General features: G+C 40.4%; 1 protein-coding gene and 1 long non-coding RNA gene across 4 annotated transcripts in view; both read right to left on the reverse strand.

The window, feature by feature from the left end:
- Positions 1-24,928, reverse strand: part of MAP2K1 (mitogen-activated protein kinase kinase 1) — a 36,610-nt gene that overhangs the window by 11,472 nt on the left and 210 nt on the right. The window contains exons 2-5 of the mRNA XM_084532736.1: positions 9,460-9,670; positions 7,136-7,282; positions 4,035-4,112; positions 3,444-3,495 (exon numbers count right to left, since the gene is read on the reverse strand). Of these exons, the coding sequence (XP_084388862.1) occupies positions 3,444-3,495; positions 4,035-4,112; positions 7,136-7,282; positions 9,460-9,670 (488 nt within the window). The remainder of the gene's footprint in view (positions 1-3,443; positions 3,496-4,034; positions 4,113-7,135; positions 7,283-9,459; positions 9,671-24,928) is intronic.
- Positions 16,381-24,751, reverse strand: LOC311442960. Of its 3 annotated transcripts, none has more exons than XR_014696981.1 (5): positions 22,892-23,221; positions 22,109-22,238; positions 20,485-20,704; positions 19,116-19,248; positions 16,381-18,321 (listed from the first exon to the last, which is right to left on the reverse strand). It is a non-coding gene; the product is annotated as an uncharacterized lncRNA (long non-coding RNA). The 3 variants fall into 3 exon arrangements; XR_014696982.1 differs by lacking the exon at positions 16,381-18,321 and adding an exon at positions 24,555-24,751 and having other exon boundaries at positions 18,659-19,248; positions 22,892-23,042; XR_014696983.1 differs by lacking the exon at positions 16,381-18,321 and having other exon boundaries at positions 18,659-19,248.

Consider the following 24,928-nt stretch of genomic DNA (forward strand, 5'->3'; position numbering starts at 1 on the left):
TCTTGGAAGAATGACCTAGGAACCAGCGCACTGGAACAGCCCCTTGGCAGCACCCTGCTGTGCTGCACCTCCTGCCCTGAAGCTGCTGGCTACAGCTGGAGCTCAGAAACCTCAGAGCACTTCTGATGCAGGAGGAGATTTTTCCAGAGGAAATTACACCCCTGACTGTGTTCACGAAGAACTAAACTTACCTTCTGATTAATTTATAGTATTTTTATTCACCCAGAGGAAAAAAAAAGAAAAAAGTTTGTATTAAAAACCTACTATAACATACCTTGCAATTAGGGAGAGGACATTTCTTTCCTTGTCATTTGGTGCCTTCTGGTATTAACCAAAGGTAAACAGGAGCACAGAAGTCACATTTTCTGTACCATTTTTTGTATCATTCACTGTTACAAATACATTCAACTGAACAGGAACTAGTATGAGGATATCTACTACAGTCATGCTCCTTGCCCCCTTCCTTTTCTATGCCGGTTTTGTATCCCCCAGTTTGTTTCTCAGAAGCTTTGCGATTTCTGTCATGGCTTTTCAGAGAACCAAAACAAAGCATGATAGTCCAGATGAGCTAACCGTCTATAAAAAGATTTTTCCATTCCTTCCTTAATAACCCCTAATGACTTCTTCCTTGAGCTGTCTGCAATGACATGTGAATACTTTTCCTCAGAGGTCACAGCTAGTTCAGGACTCGTCTGTGGCGTGTGAGCACTAAGCTGAATCTCATGATGAGTAGCAACCACATCCCATTGGGTTTTTGCTGTCCTTTCTGGTTGTCACTACTTCTTAATCCAAGCAAATGCATCACTTACCAGTTCTGCCAATTTATTTTTTATTCCTTTCTTTCAGCTCAACGTTATTTGGCAGTCTTGCATTCCATAACCTCTTTACCCTGAAATACTCTGGTTGGTTTTCCCCCTGTGGTGACACTGGCAAAATCCCCTTTGTGCTAGCCACCTCTTACTGCTGTCAACCACACCGATACACAGAAATCTGACATCATAGACACAGAAGTCTCTACAATACAACAAAAGCAGTGAACATTTGATTTACAGAATATATATTCATGGGTGAGACTAATCAGGAAACCAAAGAAGAAGCAAGATGCCTACAAGTTTCAAAGGAGGGATTCTACACACAAACAATTCCTTACACTCCCCAAAATCTTATTTTATAGTCTTAAATACTACCAGAAACATGTAACTGCATGCTTATTTGCTGGCTAGCTAACAGCTGTTACCTATGTAGAATAGTTTATTTTGAAGATGGAAGCTCACATTTCACATCTTACTGTTAAAAACCATTTTGTACTATCATCTACCTCTGCTCTTTCTGGAATGCTCAGTGGCCAGGTCGTTACAAACCACTGCTGACATTGCAGCGTCACACACATAAAATGAATTAATGGAATTAATTCCTCCCTGAAAATGAGGTATCCCAAATCTCGCTCATGCTTGATTTAAGAACAAGATTTTTTTTGGCCTTTTTTTGCTACTTGCTCGTGTTTAGCGAGGATGTCTATTTTCAGGTCTCCCACTCTCACAACAAATACAACAAACCTTACTAAAGCAAGCCCACCAGCTGCACATATTTTTCCCCAGGAACAGGATGAGTTCTAACAAACTGTACGTGCCAGATGCTGGTCACGCCATGTCAGTGCAGTATTAGATAATCACAGAGGGCCAAATATAGAGGCAAGAGAAAATAAAACAAATCTCCAACAATTACAACTGTGTCACCAAAATAATGCTGACCCACTTACACCAGGACTGTGCACTACTTATTTCAGCTAGGATTCTAGGAGGCACTCTGGAAAAATTAATTCTGCCAGAAAAACCTTCACCTGCACTAGAAGGGTTTTCCCAGGTGAATATTTTGATATCCTTATAGGACAGACTGGGCTTCAGCTTAGCTTCAGTAGGTAGCCTCCTTGAACCAGGGCCATATAGTACCAAGAATTCTTAAATAAGAAATAATAATAAAAAAAAAAATCTTACATTGCCATTTTACTTAGGCTTTTTTATTAAAAGGTCAAGCTTCTAAGGTATCAAATAGCAGAGACGTCAGTGCATTTACAGTGGTATTGGGCTTTGAAGCCAAATTTAGCATTTAAAGAGGCATTATCTAAGCACGTTCTGACAACACTAACCCCTACTGACACTATTTCGGTCTATATATTTTCAATGCCTGCCATTTCTTCACACGCCAGCACCCGTTAACCAGGGGGTACCACACAGCAGCCCAGCCCACACTCAGCTGAGCAAGCAGCCAGCCTGCAGGACTTCGCAGTGCAGGGCAGACCTTGCTCATAAGCCTGATGTGCAGAAAGCTGAACCAGGGCCTCCTCACCCACAAAAGCTGTGACAGCTCAAGCCCATGTGCCAGTTTACACGAGGCTCATCTTACACGGGGAGCCTACAAATAACACACACACAGGGCACACTGCTGGACAGGACCGATGATAGGAACCGGAGAGCTTGTACGCAGCAGCTTACACTGCCAGGCACGGGCAATCCAGGAACATTGGAAGCAGCATAAGAGAGGAACTTGTTTGTCCACATACTCAAAGAGTAACCTCTAATGCAGCCACTGCTGTGAGGTTTCACTGTGCTTAAAATCAGATTGGCTGCTTTTGGACGTCAGATTTACAGATTGCAGAACTGTTAAGAACTGCTGTTTCAACAGCCAGCTGAACAAGAGCAACCTAAAAAATCCCTCAAGCAACCAACAAACAAACCACTGCTGTACCTGAACTGAAAACTACAAGATGCAACGTTCACTCTTCCAGTGTGCCCTAAAATAAGATGATCTTTCCCAGCAGTCTCCCTGAAACAAAGAACTGAGACAAATAACTGTGCAATTACCATCAGAAATATCTAGTCCTCCTCATCCAGCTCGTTTTTCCAGTAGAAAGCTATATCTGATTTGTTGTTTTTTTTTAAATCCAACATTAATGTGTAATAAACACAGTCTATACTTCACATGCAAGGTGATCCACAATAGATTGCATAAACTGGGACTGCTAATTACTCTTTTTGGTCTGGCCAAACTCAGTGGCCAAAATCAGCCTCTCAGATGAAGACACAATCTGAAGACTGGTCTCATATGGCACCAGACCCACTGAACGCATGGCATGGTTTATACACAAGGCACAACTGCTGTTATTGAACAGTGCCATTCAAAGAAAAATATGAAGTGCTCCATCTCCAGTCTTCAATTTGAATTTATGCCAACAATAATGGTTTATAATCCATGCTTCAGATAGCAAAAATTGCAGAGCAATGACAGCTATAGTAAAAGATAAAAGTCTGCCTTACACTACTCAAGAAAAATCCTCTGAACCAAAATCAGACTGAACCACAAAGAACATATAAAGGAAAAAAGCACATATTTTAACTTGAATTAAAAAAAAAAAAGAAAACTTGCAATGCAAAATTTTATCTCACCTCTGTGCATTATTTTATGCTTTTCTCTCAGATACGTGAGTCCTTTTATTACCTAAAGACAAACAAAATAATTTTTCAGTTTATGAAAAGATAATTGCATGTTTTTTCTTGTACAAGAATTCCAACTGAATACAACATAACCGAAATACCAAAATGTAAACATTGCAAAAGAATATTTTGTTTAAATTTATACCTCCAGCTCACACTAAAGACCAGAATCAGCTGCAGCCTTACCGGAAGTTTTGCATATGCAGCTTGTTGCACAATAGATATGAGAAGCATAACATCCACTTTTTTTTTTTTTAAATGAAATGTTGCCTCTGTTCTTATCCAGAAGCATCATCTGATACAAAGGCAGAAAAATCAAAGCTAACACAATAGAATGTGTTACTTGTTCCAGTGCCCCGAGCTACCAAATAACGACACGTATAAAGACTGCCTTCTTAAAAGGAAGCAACATGCTTTGAAACCCAGTAAAATTTCTCTCCCACATCCTCCAATCCTGGAGCGGCTGCTTCCTGAATCTGGCATTACCGTGCTGAGACACACATCTACCCACCTACAGCCTTGGAGAGCTACGAAGACACTTACCGCAATGCTAACTTTGCCCAGTATCTGCTCTGGAATTCTTCCAGCCTTTTTCAGTACTTGATCCAAGGAGCCGCCGTCCTAATAATAAATGTTTGAATACTCAAGCTTCAGTCAAATTTCTCTAAAACATGTCAAACAGAATTTCATTCTAAAGCCTAAATTTGGTGAGAAATGTTGCTTTTCACATGTGATTTGATATTGTTATGGTGCACATCTGAAAAAACAAATCATTCCTCAGCAGGAATTAGTCAGTTTTATGCTTTTTTTTTTTTTTTTTTTTTTTAAAAAAATATATATATATTTGTCCAGTAATAACATCCACTCAAACATTTCTCACAGTGATCTTCCAAGCTAGTATTTCCATGGTTTGACTCCTGCTAAGGAAGTGCTGAACACAACGAGCTGTTGACCAAGCATTAGGAGTTTTACTCCTGAAAGTCTGTAACTTTCAGTCCAATACATAACATGCTCTTCTTTTTTTTTCACATCCATCACATGCTATTCTTTTTCCTCCAAAGATAGAATGAGGAGGGCTGAAGAAGCATACATTTTATGATACTGATCCCAAGGATAAAAATAATTTATGATGCTGGAAAATGCAGAGCTGCTTCACGAATATAATATGTGCTTGCAGCACCCCATGATCACAATTAATCTCGCAGTCCTGTCCACCTCATTCCTGGACTAGATCCTACACAGAAAACTGGCCTCTTAGTCCTGCGTATCTGGAGTGACTGTCAGCTTCCAGAGGTAGGGGGTTGATTTGACACAGCTCTCAAAGCATCAAAATACTGTGAAGCCCTTAATTTTTTATTTTTATTTTTTGTAAGTAATGGTCTTACTAATTTTACTAAGTAAAATAAATTGAATGCATGCCCAGACACCCCCAGCAAAGTCAGATACATTCCACTGTTGCTAAGGGCTTCTGAGAAGGAAAACCATAAAAAATATATATATACATGTTTTAAGTAACTGATGCAATAATAGGCATGCGCTTAAGATCTAGATTCTGTAAAATAGACACTATACAAAGAAACTAGGAAGTTATTTCTCAAATTAAAAAACAGTACCGTGTTGTCCAGATAGTCGTTTGGTAGCTCCCAGTAACTATGACAAAAATCCAACTTGCAAAAAAGCGATTTCCTCCTGCCTTAACTTATCTGTCGGAAGTTTTCATCATTTTCACTACTCATATATGCAGTGCAAAAACTAGACTACATCAAGTTTATTACTTGAGGACAAACATCTAAAATTCTTATGAGAAGTGATGTATATTAAAAACTTATTTATCATGCCTTTTTGGGAAAAAACACCAAACTTGATTAAAAACACACTACCAAAAATATTTTGTGTATATATACATGAAATGTTTTTCCTATAAACAGGCCACATTTCTGGACAGCTATTGCTTCTGAGACACTTGTATATTAGCAAAGATCTCATACAGAAAAAAAACTTTTTTCCCCTACGGACTAACTTCAATCGTGAAAGGTGTTGAATACAATTCACTTGTCTAATGTGCGGGCTGCAGCCTTCAGCATCTTTCAGGAGCAGACTCCAGACTTTCTGCATGTTAAACACTTGCTGCTACGCAAAGTTATGCACTGATTTTGAATTTATTACCTAAAAATATCCCTCAAATCTTCAACTTCCATGCCTTTTCCACCAACAGCTCTTTGTATTTATACGTATGTTTTGCTAGAAGCCTAAATTTTGTCTGATGCTAACTGACAGAAAGGTACATACAGAAAAGACAACGGAGTCTCATCTAATCTCCTACCCAAAAGGAGAACAATAGATTACACCTAAAGATCTACATTATGCCAACAGCTTAATCACTTAATTAGAGTGTAAATTAAACAATCCACTAGCTATTTCTTATCTCCTTAATCAAGTGTTCTTTTTGTAAAATCTGGTATCCAGTCTGTCTAGATTCAGCACTGAAGTAATAGATTTCATACCACCTTCTCTTAAATTGAAGAGATGTCTACTGTCAGCTATATAATTCCCTGTTTAGGAACTTGCAAACCCCAATTGCTTCTGTTTTTTTTTTTTTTCTTTTGTATATAAATTGAGATTCTTTAGACATTGTATTTACACATGTAATTATATATCACTGCCATCTGTCTTTTAGAAACGACAGATGTGCACTTCTATGGCATTTAACAATGTATTCCTAAACAATGCCCAGACAGTCATTTTTAACATCTATTTTCGTCTCATTTTTCATGACTGTTTTCAATTTTGACGAACTAACTTCTGTGTAATTCCCAATAGTCATTTGTATTTTAGGAGTATGCACACTTTCTATTCAGCTTGCACATGTTTAAAAACTGGATCATGATCACTTGTTCCTAGGCAACCATCAATTTGTTCTAAAAATTTCCATAAGAGAAGACCAGAGAAGCATTAAAACTTTCTCAAGAAAATAAGGTTTCTCTCCAAAGAAAGAGTTTTGTCAAGTGAAAAAAATAGTCTTAGATTTATTGTATTGCATGTTGTTAAAAACTTCCTCTACTAAGCAAGTGAGGAAGAAGATTCACTGACCTTTAATTACAGAAAATTTACTTTTAGTGTTTGGCTCCATATGGTAATAGAAAGGCAAACAGATGTCGAGAAGAATGTGTACTTTTCTATTAAAATGAAACACAGTTAAAAATATTTTTGGTATTAAGAAAGTTGTTGAAGTTCCTTCTAGGTTTGTTCACTGCCTGTGCAGTAATCTTTATGCCTGCAATTCTGTAAAGTTTGAAAGGAGACAAAATATAGATCTGTCTAAATCACAATAAATTACATTCTCATTATCATAGCTAATGAGGGCCACACAGCTGTTATACCAATCAGTCAGTGTGGTCTGATCCATGTGCTCTTAGTACTGCATAAAAACAAGAACGAACCAGAACAAGTGAATAGCAAGATCAGGTGAATATTTTAAAATAAATTAAGCATCATGGATATAGAAGAAATCAGGAATCTGAAACAGTTTCAGATTCCTTATTCACACAGAGAAGTCCACATTGCTAACTTAAGTCCCGGTGACGGCCAGGTTTTGCATTAATGATCCGTTAGTAACTTCAATTAGGAGATTTGAACGCACTTACCATATGTTCCATGCAAATGCTGATTTCTCCATCACTGTAAAAAGCTCCATAAAAGCCCACAATGTATGGAGAGTTGCACTCATGTAGAACTTGTAGCTCACGAATGATCTGGTTGCGAATAGCTGGCTTGATCTCTAGATGAATTAACTGTAAAATAAACCATTTTTATTATTTTCCTATGGGAACAGGACCTTGCAGAAGGAACAGGTTGTTCAGAAGTTGGGCACTCTCCACCTTCAGAGTTTCAAACCCCTCTGGATAAGGCCCTGAGCAGCTCTGCTCTTGCAGCTGACTGCTTTGAGCAGGAGGTGACTACACGACCTTGTGGAGCCCCTTCCAATCACAACTATTCTATGACTTAACTGTAAAATAATTCCTTCTTATTGTCTTAGTAGCAAAGGGAAGGGCAAAACACTATAATACAGCATGAGGAGGGCAAAACATCAGTACTTATGAAAGATGCTAGATTTAGGAGAAAAAGTGAAGTAGAATCTATCCCTAAAATAGACCCATTTATTATATAAACCAACAGATGTTCTTCGTTATTACTCAAGTAAGTCATCTCCACACCGTTTCTGAGCCAGACAATCGACAAACCCCTTTAAAAATTTCTCATTAAAAACAGCCAATTTCCTATTTTAGTTACACTTGTTAATGAGTAACAGCTGTTAACCTATTAAAGCTACTGTCAATGTAAGTAACAGACACTAACCTTTTCAGTTTAATGACAGATCAGTAACAAAATCTCATAGCATCGCAAAAATGTTACAAGGAAGTCCGGACAGTGATGCAGTAAGTTTATCAATGGGATACTATTTTCATACATAAACTTTTAAGGGGATAGATTTTCATATCTAAAAGCTACAGGAGTAATATCAACATTCCAAGTCCTAGATATTTTTGCCTTCAACGGAAAATTTTACCAGAAGAAACTCTGAAGCAAAATCCATTACAAAACAGAGAAGAATGTACAATTCCCCAATGTGAGAGGGAAAACAAAAATTCATCTTATCAAAATTTCAAGTTCTGATTATGACAGGAAGTCAATACATGAAAAAATTGCAGTTCAAACATCTCAGTTGCATCAAATATTAACGAATTGGGGTAAAAATTCCTGTTAAACTTGCAGTACATGAAAAATCAAGTAAATTGATTTAGTTCAAATAAGCCTCAGCAACTTGTATGTTTCATAATTCTCACTCCCTTGAAAGTTGGCACTTTTCAACACCTTTCCCCAAACTGTTGCTATACTGAGCATGGTTATTAAAGTCAGCGTGTGCATGTTCTCCTCTATTTTGTTGAAGATGACAGCGCACACTTCTTCAAAGGCTTTCAGTGATTTCTTCAGCTCCTCGGTTGAAAAAAATAGAAATTTTCAGTGCAGTGTAATAATGGCACTGGCAAATCCTCTCAAAGGAGAAACTGTTTCTTATGAGCTCAGGTAGCCTGCCAGCTTTCTGATCCACTGCAGCACATTGATGTATGCCTGAACTCTGCCTCCTGCGCAAGGAACTTCACTCCTGGAAGGAACAGACATGAGGAGCCCAAACACAAATCGTACTGTAGATGCATTTCCGTAACTGTATTTGATTCCCAGGGATTTTGAGATAAAGCAATAGCTGTTCTTGTATACAAGATGAGAATTAAAATACCAGGACGGTTAAGTTAAACACAGTTCTTATAAGCTAGGTCACAGCTGCTATAGGTTGCAAAGCATAAAGCTGAATCACTGAAATCCAGTCTCCCCAGAAGGAGAGACGCCTTTTCACACAGGAACCACCTGCATCCCATGAAGAAACTGGGAACAGGAGATGTCACCATGCTCCAACGCATTCCCTTGTTCTTAAAGCTCTCGTTTTTTCTAGTATCCAGTAGCACCTAAATGCCATTTTCTGGTTTGCAGCTGAGAAGGAAGATCTTACAACGGGGCATAGTTTTTCGATTTCTCTAGACTTACAGCCCAAAACACAAGATACTGTCACTTACCCTAACATACATCTTAGAGTAACTTTTAAGGCCTTCTACTTAATGAGTCTAATGCATTTTCTCTGAAAGATACAAACACAGCTGAAAAGACTGTTTTTGTCAAATTGGGAGGAAGGGGGGAAAATGAGAAGGGGGAATAATATGTAACCTTTCATTGTTAACAGGTGGAACATTTTCTGAAAAATTTTAAGTGTAGGATAAGCAAGCACAGCCCTTCCTACTTTTTGGAAAGTTGGCATTAAGCAGTCTTTTGTGTCAACATCACTTATTTCTCCAAATACTTCAGAGAGCCTCCTCAATAAAAGTTATCCACAAGTTCTAGTTTTTGAGGCACTCACCTTTCTTGCCATTATAAGACCAGAAGGCTTGTGAGATACTTTGAATACCACACCGCCATTTCCTGCTCCCAGCTCACTGATCTTCTCAAAGTCATCATCCTTCAGCTCTCCAACTTTTTGTTTCTGGGTAAGGAAAGCTTCGAGGCGCTTTCGTTGCTGTTCATCCAACTCTAGTTCTTCCAGCTTCTTCTGAAGTGCTTCCAAATTTGTCCTGTAGAATAGAGAAAGAATAACTCAATTCAGCTGGTTGAGCTTGCTCAGCAGTTTTGCAAGAGGAAGAGCAATAGATGACTGAGGTCAGGGATTAAATGCACGACAGTTTTGCACCTATGTAAATTATCTAGATGAAGCAGACCCATACAGTCATACCCATGAGAGACGTATTATTGGATCTCTGTTGTAAGTAAACAGTATTTTTTTTCCAGATAAAACAGTGACAAACACAAGCAGATTGATACCATTTCTCCATCTCTGAGGTTCTGTCCGAACTCATGCATGTTGAGGTTTGGTATCTACAGGAGTGGGTTTAATGACTCAGCATTCACGATCAGAGACCTCGTGAATCATAGCACAAGTCTCCCAGCTACTTTTAGTTCCACATTTTCCAGGATCGTGTTGTAATTTCCTACAGAGCGTGTGTTTCAACCACTGACTTTCACACAATTATATTACTAATAATCCACTTAGATATTAATAAAAAGTTACCAAACACAAACATGCATAGATTGCCACCGGAAACATGACTCTTTAAGTAGGATAGGAAACAGACCAAAGTTATTTAAAAAAAAGAAGTATATCTATCAGAAATCTAGGCTTAATGTCATTGATTACTACCAAAACAGAAATACAGGACTCTAAACAGAAGTTAAATTTAAGACCATAGACAGGGATTTGGTTTTCTGGGAATTCTTTTTTTTTGACAGTTTAACTTCAGATCCTGTGAAAACACTTCATCTCGGTAATGTGAAAGCTTAAATGCTTGTTTAAAATTTCCTGCTTCCAGCTACAACAGTCAGTTTCTACAGGAGCAAATATCTGTTTTGCTTAGCCAAATTTAATGCAACGTTCCCATGGATTACAGTGCTGCTAGGATGAAAAACTTGAGGAACAGAATCTACTTCTGCAGAGCCTACACCACTTCCAATGTAAAAACTGGATTAAAATTCACCAGTAACCAAGAAAACTGTTTCTATTCGTCACTTCATAAACATCCACTTACAACTCGTGCTGCACAGAGACGCATCCCCTGGATGCCCAGGCAGGCACTGGTCAGCTCAGAGGACTCACGGCTGACTCCAAGGAGCAGTGACTGATAGTCCACAGACCCAACAGGAGGCCAGAATCACAGGATGAAGCCCTTACCTTGTTAATGAGAGCCTGCACTTCCAGCCAGGACAACAATCTTGGTTTGAATGTGTCTAAGGTTTAATTAAGGCAAATAAAGAAATCTCAAATATTCACAACTCTTCTCTGCTAAATCATCTCTAAATTAAAGCAATCCCAAGCTCCTACTACCTTTAGCAGTTTAAATGTGTTCGATGGGATGCTTACTGAAGCTAGCTTGGGAAGCAATAACAGGTAGAAGAGCTTAGTAAGGGAAACAGAACGAGACCTTTGACGGAAAGGTGAGCTGTGTTCAGTTATTTTGACATTTAAACACTCCAGGCCTAAGATTACCAAACAATGATGAGAAAATAATGTCTATTTGCATGTCAAAAAGAACAAAAAAAGAACAAGAACAAAGCAAGCTCCACAAAAATATTTGCCCTGGGCAAATGCCATCTGGGAATGCTGCTCAAAAGCAGAGGAGTTTTACATAGTAAAATCCGACATACACTGTCTAATGTAGTTACACCAAGTCTCTCTTAGATAGTATTTTCGTAACAAAAATAACTTCATCCTGTACAAATGGAGCAGGATACTGCATTTCCAGGCTATCCTACGAGAAGCAGCACACCTTTATTTCTGTTCTCATCCATTGCTTTATACCAGTATAGTCATATCTGTGTATAACCATACAACAAATATCCTGGAGCATCCACAAAGTTTTCCTTTGTAGATAAGCACAACTTGTTAGAACATTCCAGTTAATCTGACTTACAGACGCTTGTAAAGATGAACCATAAAGAGACATTTTTGAAATCTAATTTCTAAAATAGAAAACCCATCACTGGATACCGTTTTCCAGGTGTGCCCAGTAAAACCAACAAGCCCCAGCCTAAAGCTGAAGTAACACATGATTTTACACAGAACTGAAGTTGCTCTTCTTACAGTATGACCCCAAGATAAAAATGGGAGTGAAGTTCAGTACCCCTTAGTGTCCTACAATAAACCCCAGCACAATGAATGACGGACTCAAGTTCTGTATTTTGCCCTAGAAGATTGATGTTGTGAAAACACAAAATTGGTGTTTTTCAGAGGATGTGCACTGACAAACCCTGCCAGTACTCCCCACAAGCTCTGCTCGGCATCTTGCAGGGCAGGGAACGCGCCAGCTGCTTGCTCTTGTAGGCTTTTGACATGCATTTGCAAGCTACACATCATTATTTTTTGTTGAGACGTATGTTGTACTTTTTTGGGGGTCATTTTTTTATTCTGTTCACACCTACAGGTTATTTTTCTATTCTGTAGAAACCTCTGCAATCAGTAGAAACGGAGAACAGACCTCTGATATTTTTGGGGCCAGTTAAAGATCCTATTCCTCCAAATATTTCTTCATATCAGTAGCACAGCAACTTTATAGTGCATGCTCACTACATAAAATCTTTTACATCGTACTTTGTAGCTGCTTTAACCCTGCACTTACATTGTGAGTGACCAGAAAATACAGCCTATTAAAAAAAATCAAATTAATAAAGCAGTTTTATCAGATGCAACTTTTGCACAGACATTTTCTTCTGTATCACTGCTTTAAAGAAGTCACGACCAAACTGGCAAGAGCTCAGCATCTAACTGACCTTACCAGAGAATTTCAGTTTCCTTTGAAAAATCCAGTGTGCCACAGCAGCTAGCGGTCCCCAGCTTCACTTAGAAATTCCAGAGAAGGAACACTGAGCTTGCTGTCCTTTTAGAGATTACTGAAGAAGACAGGGCTGCTCATTTGGAAAGATAAAGGAACTAGAGGCACAGCGACAGAACACAGCATAGCTTTTCTTGCTCCATTTTGAAGAAAACAACTATTGAGTTTTTTCTCTGAAGCAGAAGAGGCTTTCAGGGCTTGGAGACAACACAGAGACGCTTGCGCACATGACCTGGAGCAGACAAACAAGCTAGTGTGATGAAACAAAAACTCAGTCATGCTGAAGCTTTAGCACCAAAGATGACAACTTGCTAAGATTGCATTAGGCTAACACAGATGTGATTACTGCATATCTGCATAAAACTACTTTTTACACCGTTTGTTTTGATCTCATACTTTGCACTTCCAGCACAAGTGTTTCCTTGCTTGAAAGCACAAATTACTATCGGTGTCCTTGTTCAAACAAGCACCAGTCAGAGGACTCCAAAGGCTTCCACAGAAGGAAAAACATTGGCGTCATGAATTTCAGCACATCAGATTTCTCCATTTATCTAGAATGTGGCCGCAGAAACAAAATAAAAATTAAAGTACACGATCTTTGGTCCCAACTGAGGCCAGACCTAATCCTCTAGAGAGGCAAAACCTCAAACTTCCTGACATCAACACAGAACCAACCAGAGCTTCAGACCAAAGTCACCAGAATGTTCTAAGCTCTAATGGCAGAACCTCCACTACTTGCACTGACATTCAGGACAGTAACAGCAAATAAAGTTCAGATCTCACTTGAATTTTTCAGGACCAATTCTTTAACTGTAAAGTAAATCAATCTGAAAATTTCCTGCAGAAGTAGTTAACCCAAAAACATTGTCAGATCTGCTGTCCAGTATGTAACTAAATAACATCTGCAGTTACCTTTATGATAACTGAATGACAAATAGCAAGGCAGAATTTAATTTTTTCATTCTGGTCCTCTGCTTGAAGCACTAGATATTAATCAATTTCAAATGTAAATACATAAATAGAAAATATTTGTAGCATTGAAAGAGATGGCATTAATCTAGTTCCAGTACTTCAAGCAAGCAGGATTTATGTAGCTTTAGTTTCGTACTCAAGCTTCTGCAGGAGTCCTACTCCCAGCCAGGAACTATGATCAGTGTCCGGACCTTCCCTGTGTAAAAGCATCACAACAATGCTGCAGAGCAAAGAACATCCAGAAACAGATGGGTAAGTAATGAACAAGTCACTGCATAAAGTTTTACAAACTAAAACACAGACAAATACAGAAGGGGGAACACACACCACTTCTACAGTAGGACACCATGAAAACATTAAGGAAGTTTGGGAGCTAAAAGCAGCAGCACGCTGGTGTGCCAGTATCTGCCTCCAGAAGCAGCACTAGTAGTTACTTAATCTTACATAAAACTTACTCAAAAAGACAAAGATTCCTATTAAAATTCATCACCATTACCTTCTGCAGTCTTGGAGTTGTTTTTTCACTGTCAAAAAGCTATGCCTCTGCCAGAGCTCCATCACAGCAGGAAATCATCAAACCACCTCAGCCCTTCGCTGTTCCAAGCACTACCCTAAAGCAACAGGTTATCCTTCAATTTATTACCAGCAGTTTTAAAGCCAAGCACACACTAAACATCCTGCGCTAGGGAAAGAATCCAGCTTTTGTAATGTGATCATCTGAATGAAGCAGCAGGGAGGTCAGTGCTGTTGTCCCCACTCATTAAAGACACAGCGTAATTTCACAGACCACGTTCGATAAGTGGCAGAAATGGACAAATCTGTTGTGTAGCCAGCAGGCAATGCCACTCTACAAAGTGGACCACTGGACTTCAGGTGCAATTATTACACAATCTCTCTCTTCCAGATCAAAAGCTACAAAGCCACACATCGCATTCAGCAGAGGTTTTCTGAGGGAGGTTAGTTGTTGTCTCCTCCCAGGGCAGCACCAGGCTGCAGGTGTTGTGGAGCTGGGACTGCCTCTGCCCACACTTGATCGGGTAGGAGCCCTCCTGCAAGTCAGCATCACTTCTTCTGTTCTGCACTCGAGGAAGTTCACTGACAGCTGTGCAGCACTGCTGTGGCCTCCGAAGTATAAAGACACAGAGCAGAACTTAAAGCAGTCTCCTACCAAACACAGCCACCTTCTTGACTCAACAACCATCCTCTGGTGCGTGGGGAGAGGTTCTGCTCCTGCCCATCTACACCTCACCAAAGTCCCACTTTCGAGGCCAGCTGCAATCTGACATCCTGCACCCAAACCCATATCTGCACAGCCAGCTCCTGTAAAGCCAGAGGTTGGAAAGTTCTTCTGAGTAGGATCACTGCACGGGATACTTGGAGCTTTAAGCCTCAGGACCACCTCAGGTCCATAGAAGGAAGCTGATCTCAGAGTTTGTACGTTGTCTCACCTGTCCCAGGATCTCACATCCTGACAATGGCCACATGGATGCTTAGAAATAGTACAGGGGGGTGAGGACAATGGGAGTGCAGGCACAGCAGTGCCCCTAGTTACTACTGGACTGGATGCTGTGTTAACTAGCCACACATTTAACCCTAAAATCTATATTAAAGCTGTACTTAACCCTGAAGTCTACTTCATAACATAAAAAAATGGTAGAGGAAATTAAAAAAAAAACAACAATGCCATCTTTGCCAGTACCTTGTCACAAAGCTGCTCGGAGTTATTACTATCAGTTTTGCAAGCTGAACAATTAGCACAAGTGAAAGCACAAAGACATACATTCACTTTCAGATCTACTGTCATACGAGGATACAAGCATGGGGGCTGTTTTCTAGCATAGTGACAGTAACACTTTCCCCAAGCCTACACAGCTGTCAGTTTAAAGCAGAAGTAGGCAGCTCACTACATTATTTCCGTGAACAGCCTCAATAAGGGAGCTGAAACAAAGTACAAAGATGAAGGCATTTTTCAGTTTTGAGAAGACACTACTATTTTGCATGACTGTGCTAAACCTGGGCAATAAGGCAGTTTTATTATTTAACTTTAACAAAGAACAGCTCAGAGAATAACACGGAACAAGCAACGTGAGCAGTCTCGCAGCTAACAGGACAGGTGTCTCCGTCTCTGGGCTGACTCCAGCACAGCCTCATAAAACTCGCACTTAAAACAATTCAGCAAGATCTGAACTCACTCCAGGTGCAAAGGATTCTCACTTGGAAAAAAAGGACACTGTATTTCAACTCCCACTTAGTTTTCACTTCCTGCAGTGTGTCAGAGGTCCTCCATACACGTCCCACTAAAGGAAGCGCTTATATGACTGCCCAGCACACTTGCTCCTTTCTAGCACCGATTTTAACACCCCATACCGTTCCTCCTTCAGGTTGGAACAGACCCAGTAGGGCACATTTTGATATTTAGTGCTACCAGAAAAGAACTACCCAGTAAGAGCAAGAGGCAGGTGATTCTGGCTAACATCTATTTCTCTGGAAAAGATAAATAAAATACTAGAAGTGTATTCTTCCTAACTTAAAGTGTCCTGCCAGACCAATAACACCCAAAATTTCTATTCCCATTTTTTCCTGAAGCAGAATGGGGTATGTTTTAAAGATGAAAATGTGGTAAGACTTCAAACATCCAACAAACGACACAACATAAATAACTCCTTGTAGGCTGATCTGTTAGGCAGGAATATTTGCTTGAGAATTCTTTCCTCCTTTGCTTTAGCCCAACCAGCGTGCCATTAAACTTTGCACAGTTTTTTATTCCCAAATAATGTTTGAATTGAAGACTGAGTTCAGCAAAGGAAAAAAAAAAAGCCACAAGTGGATGGCAGCACCAAGGGACAGCCATCAGCTTCCTGCCCTGGGTGCCTTTTCCTCCCAGCTTCTTCTGCAGCTGTTCCCAGCCTCCGCTTTGGTTTACAGCCCTTTGTCCCACGTGGCAGCAGCTGCCAGCAAGGCCCAGGCGCCCCTTTCACATATTTAATGCTGTGGCTAAGCTACACAAACAGTGCTTTGCTCAGTTACTAGGCTTCCTCAACGCTTGCTGCAGTAGTACATCCATAGTTTGTTACATATAAAGCCTGCAAATCCTAAAAACTGAGTCTCCAGAACTGGAAATCCAAGTCCTGGATGCTCCTCTCCCAAACACTGGTGCTCCTGCCGCCCATTTCCCCAGGCACCACTGGGTCTGCAACACCATGGGACAACCTCACGGAGCCCAGCTTACTTGTCGGGCATTCAAAACACAACACAGAGCACAAAGATCTTACAGAAGTCTAGTCAGCCAATACATGTGGATTTAAACAATCCCTGGTTTTCAACTGTTTTAACTCTCTGAACTCCAAATTGAATTTAATGATAAAAAGGGATAAATATGGGCAACAGCCACGAAATCCATATCTTCACAACTTCCTTCTGTGGTAAGGGCACGGCTTCAGGGAAACACTATAATAAAAAGATGAAGTTACATTATCTGTTTATAGGGCCTGTAAAGGCCAAGGTTAGAACTGAGCAGCTTCAAGTGCAAGAGCCGAGCAGGAAGTCCAGAACAGAAACTGTCAAAAGCTGCAGCTGAGACATCAGGGACAGGCAAAGAGCACTGCCTGGACACTCAGGTAAGTGCATACAGAGAGCCACAGCTGGGATCCAGAGAAAACCACAAACAGAAGGCTTGTATCTATCCAGGGCAGGTTGGATGGGGTTTTGAGCAACCTGGTCTAGAGGGAGGTGTCCCTGTCCACGAACAGAGAGGAACTGGGAGGGCTTTATGGTCCTTCCAACCCAAACCACCCTGTGATGCTGTGATCTTTGCCCAAATTTGCAATAGAACGATTGCACAACACAGGACATTTACCAACAGAGCCATTTAGTAAAAGAAATTAATCATTTTGACTTTTTATGTACAGGCTTTAACAATACATATTTACACACACACACCCCAAACATCTCAGCTGAGTATCTCCACATTTAAGAACAGAATTTCTCCCCCTCCCCAGAAAAACGCATTCTCTGATTGCTAGATTTCTGCATTGAAGCTGTTGACTCATCTTCCTGCCACACTGAAAAAAGTTTAGAAAAGCAGAGAATAATGCTGAGTTGTGAACACAAAAAAAAAACAACACATTGAAGGAAGGATGAGTTACCAGGAAGTTTTAAGTTTGTTTTAGAAACCTTCAAGCTGGTTTTTAGGAAGATACTTGGTCATACAAGGAAGCACGCAAACTGGCAATGCTGGAACATCTCTGTTCTAGCTCTCAGAATGAAGTAAAACAATCTTGCTTCCATTCTTATTTCTTTTGTATGTGTCACGCAGCGACAGACACCACTGTTCACTTCCTCCTGCTGGATGCCTGTGAGGCAACGAACCCAGGCGAGAGAGAACGTCCTCAGCTGTCAGGAGGCAGAAGTTTGCTGGAATTCACTCTCCTCTTGTTCAGACAAGACTCAGGTCAATGGCTGAACAGCAGATGTTTGCAAAGGGATGGTGAGCAGGGAGTTAGCCTTGCCCGTTTGCTCAGTTGCTGTGGGCAATGACTGGCAGAAAGGCTCACACACTCATTCCAAAGAATAAAAGATTGCCTGAGTAAGTAATATTGAATGCACATCAAACCAGAAATCATCTGCTTGCCAATTCCTAACAGTATCAGCAAGCCTTCAGAAGCAAGATTCCATTGCTTCCTTACAAAGGAGGAACGTGGGAAGACGGAATGCCCTCCCCAAAAATTCAGCAACCCAGAAACTGATGTTACCAACTACCATCGCTTCCTTGGAGAGACGATTTTGTGCTTTGGCAGTGGAATCCATAAACTGCTAAATCCCAGGCAGTCCCCAGGGCAGTGATGAGAGAACAAATGCAGCTTCCAGAGCAGCTGTAAAAAGGGTAACACAGGGAGGAGGATGGGGGAGCTTTTGTACTGGAAAATTTAATAATTTAAAGGGGCCACCTAGGTTTACTGCACATAACAGACAATTCCTTCCCCAGTTCATTTCAGAATCCTTCTCCCGTGTACACTGAAGTATTTAGTGGGTATGCACTCAAATTGCTTGCTGATGTATTTCCCACCTCCTGTAAATTTCCCACAATTTAAGGCTTTTTTTTCCCCCAGCTAGCACTTAAGCAAAGACTCTTTACCCAGATTAACAACAGCAGCGCTGCTGTTATGCCAAACTAAGAATTCAGCTGCATATGGGGCTTGCCTAGTCCCCTTCTTTTATTATTTTTTAAATGAAAAAGCCTTCTTTGACTATTAAGTAATACTGGAAGATCTCGAAGGTAATCTGGTCCTCTCGAGACAAAGATCTAAGACTATTCAATTAAAAGATGTGCTACTCTGAAACTGTTGTAATTACTGAATCTCTGCATTTCTCTGTAGTATCTCAGGCTCCAGGTATGCTGTCTCATAATCCTGCAAAACCTTGGGCTCTTGGCACAGACTCTGCCCCCAGCCATTCATTCATTCCTGAATAACCCCACTCAGAACAGATGCACTTCAAAGATCACCAAAAAAACTGCGTATTTTCAGCTGTAGTATCTCCCTGATTAAGTTCACCATGGGGCTATATCAGTGCTAACATGAGCCCAAGCAGACAGCCCCACAAAAATTTATCTGGGATTCTTTGGTGGGTAAGTTCTCGGTTGAATCAGCACAGAAGCCTGACTCACTGAAAGAGCTGGTGCAAGAAAAGGAGCCTCAGGAACACGTGGGCAGAGCAAGAGGACAGAAGTTCTGAAGTAGCAGGATCTCGCATGTGTGCAATCGTGAAATCACACCTTTCTAATTCCATCTGCAGAACTGCTGTTGTAAAGGGCAGAAAAAGGAAAAAAAAAAACAAACTGCTGGCTCCATATTAACCACCAGCACTTGCCTTACCTGTGATACCACTGGAATGAAACATTTTTATGCCTGGTTTATTTAACTCTAATAAGCTGATTTATGCTTTCTGAACAATGACCACATCATAAGAATTAAAATAAGTTGCCATTACAGTCATTATGTCTACATGTGTGTGTGTGTAACAAGACTCAGTACTCTTACTTCAGTATTAACTGTCTTTTTGAATTTTCTTGTAAATATTTACAGGTCCACAGTAATTCCCTGTACACATGCAATGCGACAGCAATCTTGCCAGCTCAGTCATAAAATTTCAGGACCTAATCTTCCAGAACACGACACACAGAAATCCTCTGAAGTCAAAGGAATTCCATCCAGGGGCTGCCTCTAATCAGAGGCTATTTGGTTTTAAAAGCAAAGGAAAAGAAAAACAAAATAACAAAAGCAGCGGTGATCCAGCAAGCATTAAAACAAACAACTTGGCGAAAACCTTCCCGTCATTTCATCTAAACTCACATCCAAGAAAAGTGAGCCAGAGAAGATTTACTCTGTGCAGGATGATTCTGCTGGAACGAGGTCTGTTCGAGAGCAGCCCACCGATCCTGCTGCTCACCTCCCACCACTCCAGTTTTCAATGCAAGCATCAAAAAGTGAATAAAAACAAAATCAACCTCCCATCCCCACCCACTCCTACGAAGCCCAAACTGAAGTTCCCTTGAGAAAGATGCTGAAAAACATGAAAATTGCAAGACACATCACAAGCAAGCAACTTCTGGAAATGTCAATACAAATGGAAGTTCAAGCCACTTTTGTGTAATTCCCAAATTACTCTTTGACTATCAAATGCAGGCATCTGCACTCAGAGGTCATGCCAGCTACTTGGTGGCTTCCTTAATGCAATTTGAACAGGATAAACAGAAAGCGACAAGAAAAAGCTCACATTAAGAACTGAATTATAGTTTATGACTGGATTTTGCCAGTCAATTTCTAAGAAATTACGCATTGCTTCGAACAGTTCTAAGATGAGGATATGCTGCAGTTAAGACAGAACACACGTAAGCACTGCTGACAACAGTTAGGTTCAGAACAGTTTAGAAAGCCTTTGGACTTTCTGTTAAGACACGTCCTGTGAAGAAATAGAGTCCCTAAGAGGTGGTAGAAACCTGTAGCCAGCACCTTCTTATATTCTCAAAAACTTACTTCCTTACAGCACACTAGAAGATGACAAATTCCATGTTCCACTTTTCCTTTCACGTGTTTCTTCCACATTTTTTTGCACTGTCTTTAGTGCCAGTCACCAAAAACAGAGTCCTGCTCTGCTCGTTCCACCTCACATCATACCTCATCACAGCTGACACTTGCTTGGCACCATCCTCCTGGAGCAGAGACTGAGGCTTAGGCTTGATTTGGGAGCTAGCAGCTGTTACCAAAATAAATAAGTAGTTGTGGATTTTGCAATTCTTTAAACAGATGGGAAAAAAACAGACTTCAATTGCAACCACTTTTTCTATATGAATGCTTATACAACACAAAAGTGACACCATCTTAAGAAGTTTTTAGTCCCAGGCACTTCTGGAAGGTTCAAATGATAGTACCAGAGAGAGCATCAGTCTTTATTTACTCAATAAGTAACAAAGCGAGGCTTCAGAGCAGTTCTGCCAGTACGTGCAACTGATAGACAGGCAAAGCAATCAGAAAACATCTCTTCTGAAGTGAAAAGTTTTAAGCTGCAACAAACTTTAATGCACGCTCCTAACTGTAGCAGTAATCTCTTCCATGACAGACAAACGAACTAAAAAACTAATTACAAGGCTCCGTCTCATTTTGTGGCTCATTTGATTGTTGCATTCCATGACAAGATGTTGTATCGACTATTTACTCCACTTTTTCTAATAGCATTTTTTAAATAGCCTACGTTACATGCCAAGACATTCTGTAGTCGCAGCCTCTCATTAAACATAAAATCCATGCCCTGAGATCTTGAATTACCTTTTTTTTTTTTCTTCCCCTATATGTATCCTTCTGGACATGGGAATTTTAACTGGCAGATTTTCATCCAATATCCTGAGGTCAGTGGGACACTTCAAAACTCACTGCACAGCCTAACTCATAAATGATAGGTTTTGATGAATAAAAAATGTGCCAATTTCTAAGTAAGTTTATACTACAAGGCTGTAGCTATAGAACTGCTGCATTTTGTGCCTTCTCAGTCAACAGCACTTCAGGTAAGGTGACCACATTTAGATACTTGCATTTTTGATACTTGCTAAGACAAGACAGTGGAAGTTCTGTTTTGGAATGGTTTGTAAACACCATACACATAGCCCTTACCTGACCTGGCATTTACTGGAGTACCTAAAGCAAGGTGAAAACTAGCTGTGTTTGTTTTCACTGGCATTTTACATCAAAATAACTCCCTCATTATAAATACAACCCTTCCTTCTGCTTAACTGCTTTTGTAAAGATGTAATTAAAAATGACATGGAAGTAACTTTGTTCTCATGTGAACAAAATACTTATTGTAATACAAAAACTTCAAACGTACCCTCCTGCCTCTTTGCAAAGCGTCTACTTAATATTGCATGTCTGGTTTGGATTTAAATAAACCTAGAAATTGAGCAACAACTATCAGATATTCAAAAGGATGGAAACCTAAGTTTGAGAGGAAGAGAAAGTGGAGATCTTGTTCTTGTTCCTTTTGGCTGCTAAGACAGGGAACTATCCTGTCACTTTCAGTCAAAAGGGAAGGAGCATCCCTCTTACTGCGTTCAGGTTTCTTTCACTTTTCTCCCATTCTCTCTGCAAAATCATTGCAAGTGCATACCTGTGCCGTTCCAGAAGTACCAGAATGAAATTAAGTCTGCAGCTGGCCAGCGTCATCCCAGCCTCATTCCGATGATATAAAGCAACAAGTAGCTCAAGAAGAGCAGCACGGGGTCAGCTCTGGGTAACTACTTCTCAGCAGGAAATGTCAAAAACAGAAGTGAAGTTCACAGCACAGAAAAATCTTGTAATACGTGCTCTCTATTGTCCACTGAGCAGCTAGGGATTTGAAGGCACCAGAGAGCACCAAAATACACTGCACAGATTACAGAAGTAATAACTGCATATAACAAGCTACAAATAACAAAAGCTGTTGTCACAGAAAAACAGCGTGAAATTGAATTGAATGGGCCGCATGCACATATTTAAATTGCAAGTGCTCTACTTCTCCTTTATAACACTCTGACAGGATTTTTTAAAAATAATTAACACGAGCAAGGATCACTGTGCACTTCTTAACGCACCACCCTTCACCCCACAAGCATTTGCTCACTCCAGTCAATTTGATCCCAAGGCCAAATAAGGATGAAGACAGAGGACAAGACAGGCATGGGAAGCAAGACATCCTCAACCACCCAGTCTCCTCTTCTTTTAGTTTTGCATTTTCCCCCTCCTTTCTGCCACAAAGTCCAAGTACCACACGCACCCATTCCCAGAAGTATTAAGCTTCAATATTTGAAAGCTAGCAGGGGTAAGTGGCTGTTCAGAACGTTGCAGAATCTTCTGACCCACAGCCAGAAAGTTCCCAATTTCTAACATAAGACCACTGCTAGCCAAACAGTACCTTTTTGATTTTGTGCTAGCACTGCCTTTGAGCCTAAGAAACTCCCTTCGTGAATTTACAGAGAGCAATCATATCACCTCTCACTCAGTCTTCATGTTACTTAACCAAATAATTCGAGCTCTTTTCATTCTCTCTTGAGAGGTTCACTTCTCTGAAAAAGAACAGGGAAGCAGCCAGGATCATTTGCATCAAAGTGACAGGTTTGTGTATGGTGGAAGCAAATAAGTAGCTGGAGACTCACACAGCCAAAACTCCATTAAGTCAGGAACAAAGCTTCAGAAAGTGTTAATATGGTAGTCTGCAGCTGCATAACATACTTGAAACACTTCACCATGTATACAGACTGACAAACACCTCTACAGTTGGTTTCAAGCACTGACCAGAAGGAAAAACTACACAGCAGGAAAGAAAAAAAGAAAGCTTGCAGATGAAAGAAAAAAAAAAAAGCCTGTTTTCAGCTTCATTCCAAAACCGTTTCCAAATTCTGATATTCTGATGCAACTATGCTTTGCAACTTAAAGTCTTTCACAATGAGGATTTATACACCCTCATCCCACAAATTAATTCTGGCTGTTTATGGGACAACAGGTTACTGGATTTACTTCTTCTCTAAGCTGCTGTTTTTAAAAATCTTTACGCATCTCTATGCTTGGCAAAAGCCAGGTATAGGACTAACATATAACAAAGAGCAAAAGTCTATACATCCCAAAAGTCTCATATACCAAATAAAATCCAAAACAGAAAATGCAGCAAGACTCTTCACTGGTGTAAGCAAGACTCTACACTCCCATGGGTCTCTCTGTAAGTTTCCAAGAAGTAAATGAATATCAGACATCTAAGCAATTTCAGATGAACGCTGTTTCTTAAGTGAAGAAATGTTTAAGATAAGTACTGTATTAAATACTGTGTATTTGGTGCTTAACTTTAGATGGCACAATAAGCGATAGGTATATCGGATTTATTCCATAAAACAAGACCAGTATGCAGGAGGGATCCCTGAAAACTGTATAAGCTTATCTTCAGCTGCCTTGAAGAAAATCAACTGTAAAGTATTATACAGACAAATATTAAAAAATAACATCTTTCCCCCTATTGATCCAGAGCAAAAACTGTACCTAAGGATTATGTTCTGACTATTATGCAATCAGGAATCCCTGCCACAAGACAGTTTTTAAGAGCTCACCCTTCAGTTCGTCATCAAAAGACTTTGCTAGAAACATCACAGCAGCAGCTGTGAGATACCGAGTATATTCTGAGGTTTGAGCCTGCCTGAAAACGTGGCAACACCACCACATGCGGAACAATTCGGAACCTGACACTTGTACATCTCAGTGCAGCCCTATACTGCATATCCTGACAGTGCAGTACGTAAGTACATCAGAGCTCTGCTTATGTATCCAAGAAGAGTGAAGTAACCATACAGGGAAAGGAATGCGCTCTTCCAACATGCATCTGTTTTTCACGCCTTCGTTAGGAGCTAGTCCATCACCTTAACCTAAAGACAGAGCAGTAAACACAGACCTGCTAACCTGAGGAAGCTCTTTTTGTGACACCTCACGGTGCTGCCATCGCAATATGAAGCCTGACTACCGTGCATGTGCTCAAGTGCTACTTTGTAAGCAACGCTTTAAAAAAAGCACGCCCACGATTAGCCTCGACTTACCTTCCTTTATTTTGTAAGGCATAATGCTGATACTAGAGCCAGGAAAACTCAAGCACAGCTTCTCCCAGCGCACTCACGGATTTCTCTAGCATTACAAACTAGTTACGGAGAAACAGCTTCACTGACATCAGCTTAAAGTCAAGAAGGGGACAGATAAACAAATCCCATCACTTTTCCTACAAATTCAAGATTCCCAACACAACTTCTCCCTGCACCCACTTTACTTAGGAAAGCAGAACCTGGCCCTCACCCCATCATTACATAACCCAGCCCTCTGACAGACGCCCCCCACACTACCCCCGCTTTCCTCGTCCCCCCCCCCTCACCCTCCACCCTCCGGGAGCCGCTGACCCCGTGAGGCGCCCCTCAGGGGC

Source organism: Aythya ferina (genome assembly GCF_964211825.1).
Source record: "Aythya ferina genome assembly, chromosome: 11".
NCBI classification, from domain to species: Eukaryota; Metazoa; Chordata; class Aves; order Anseriformes; family Anatidae; genus Aythya; species Aythya ferina.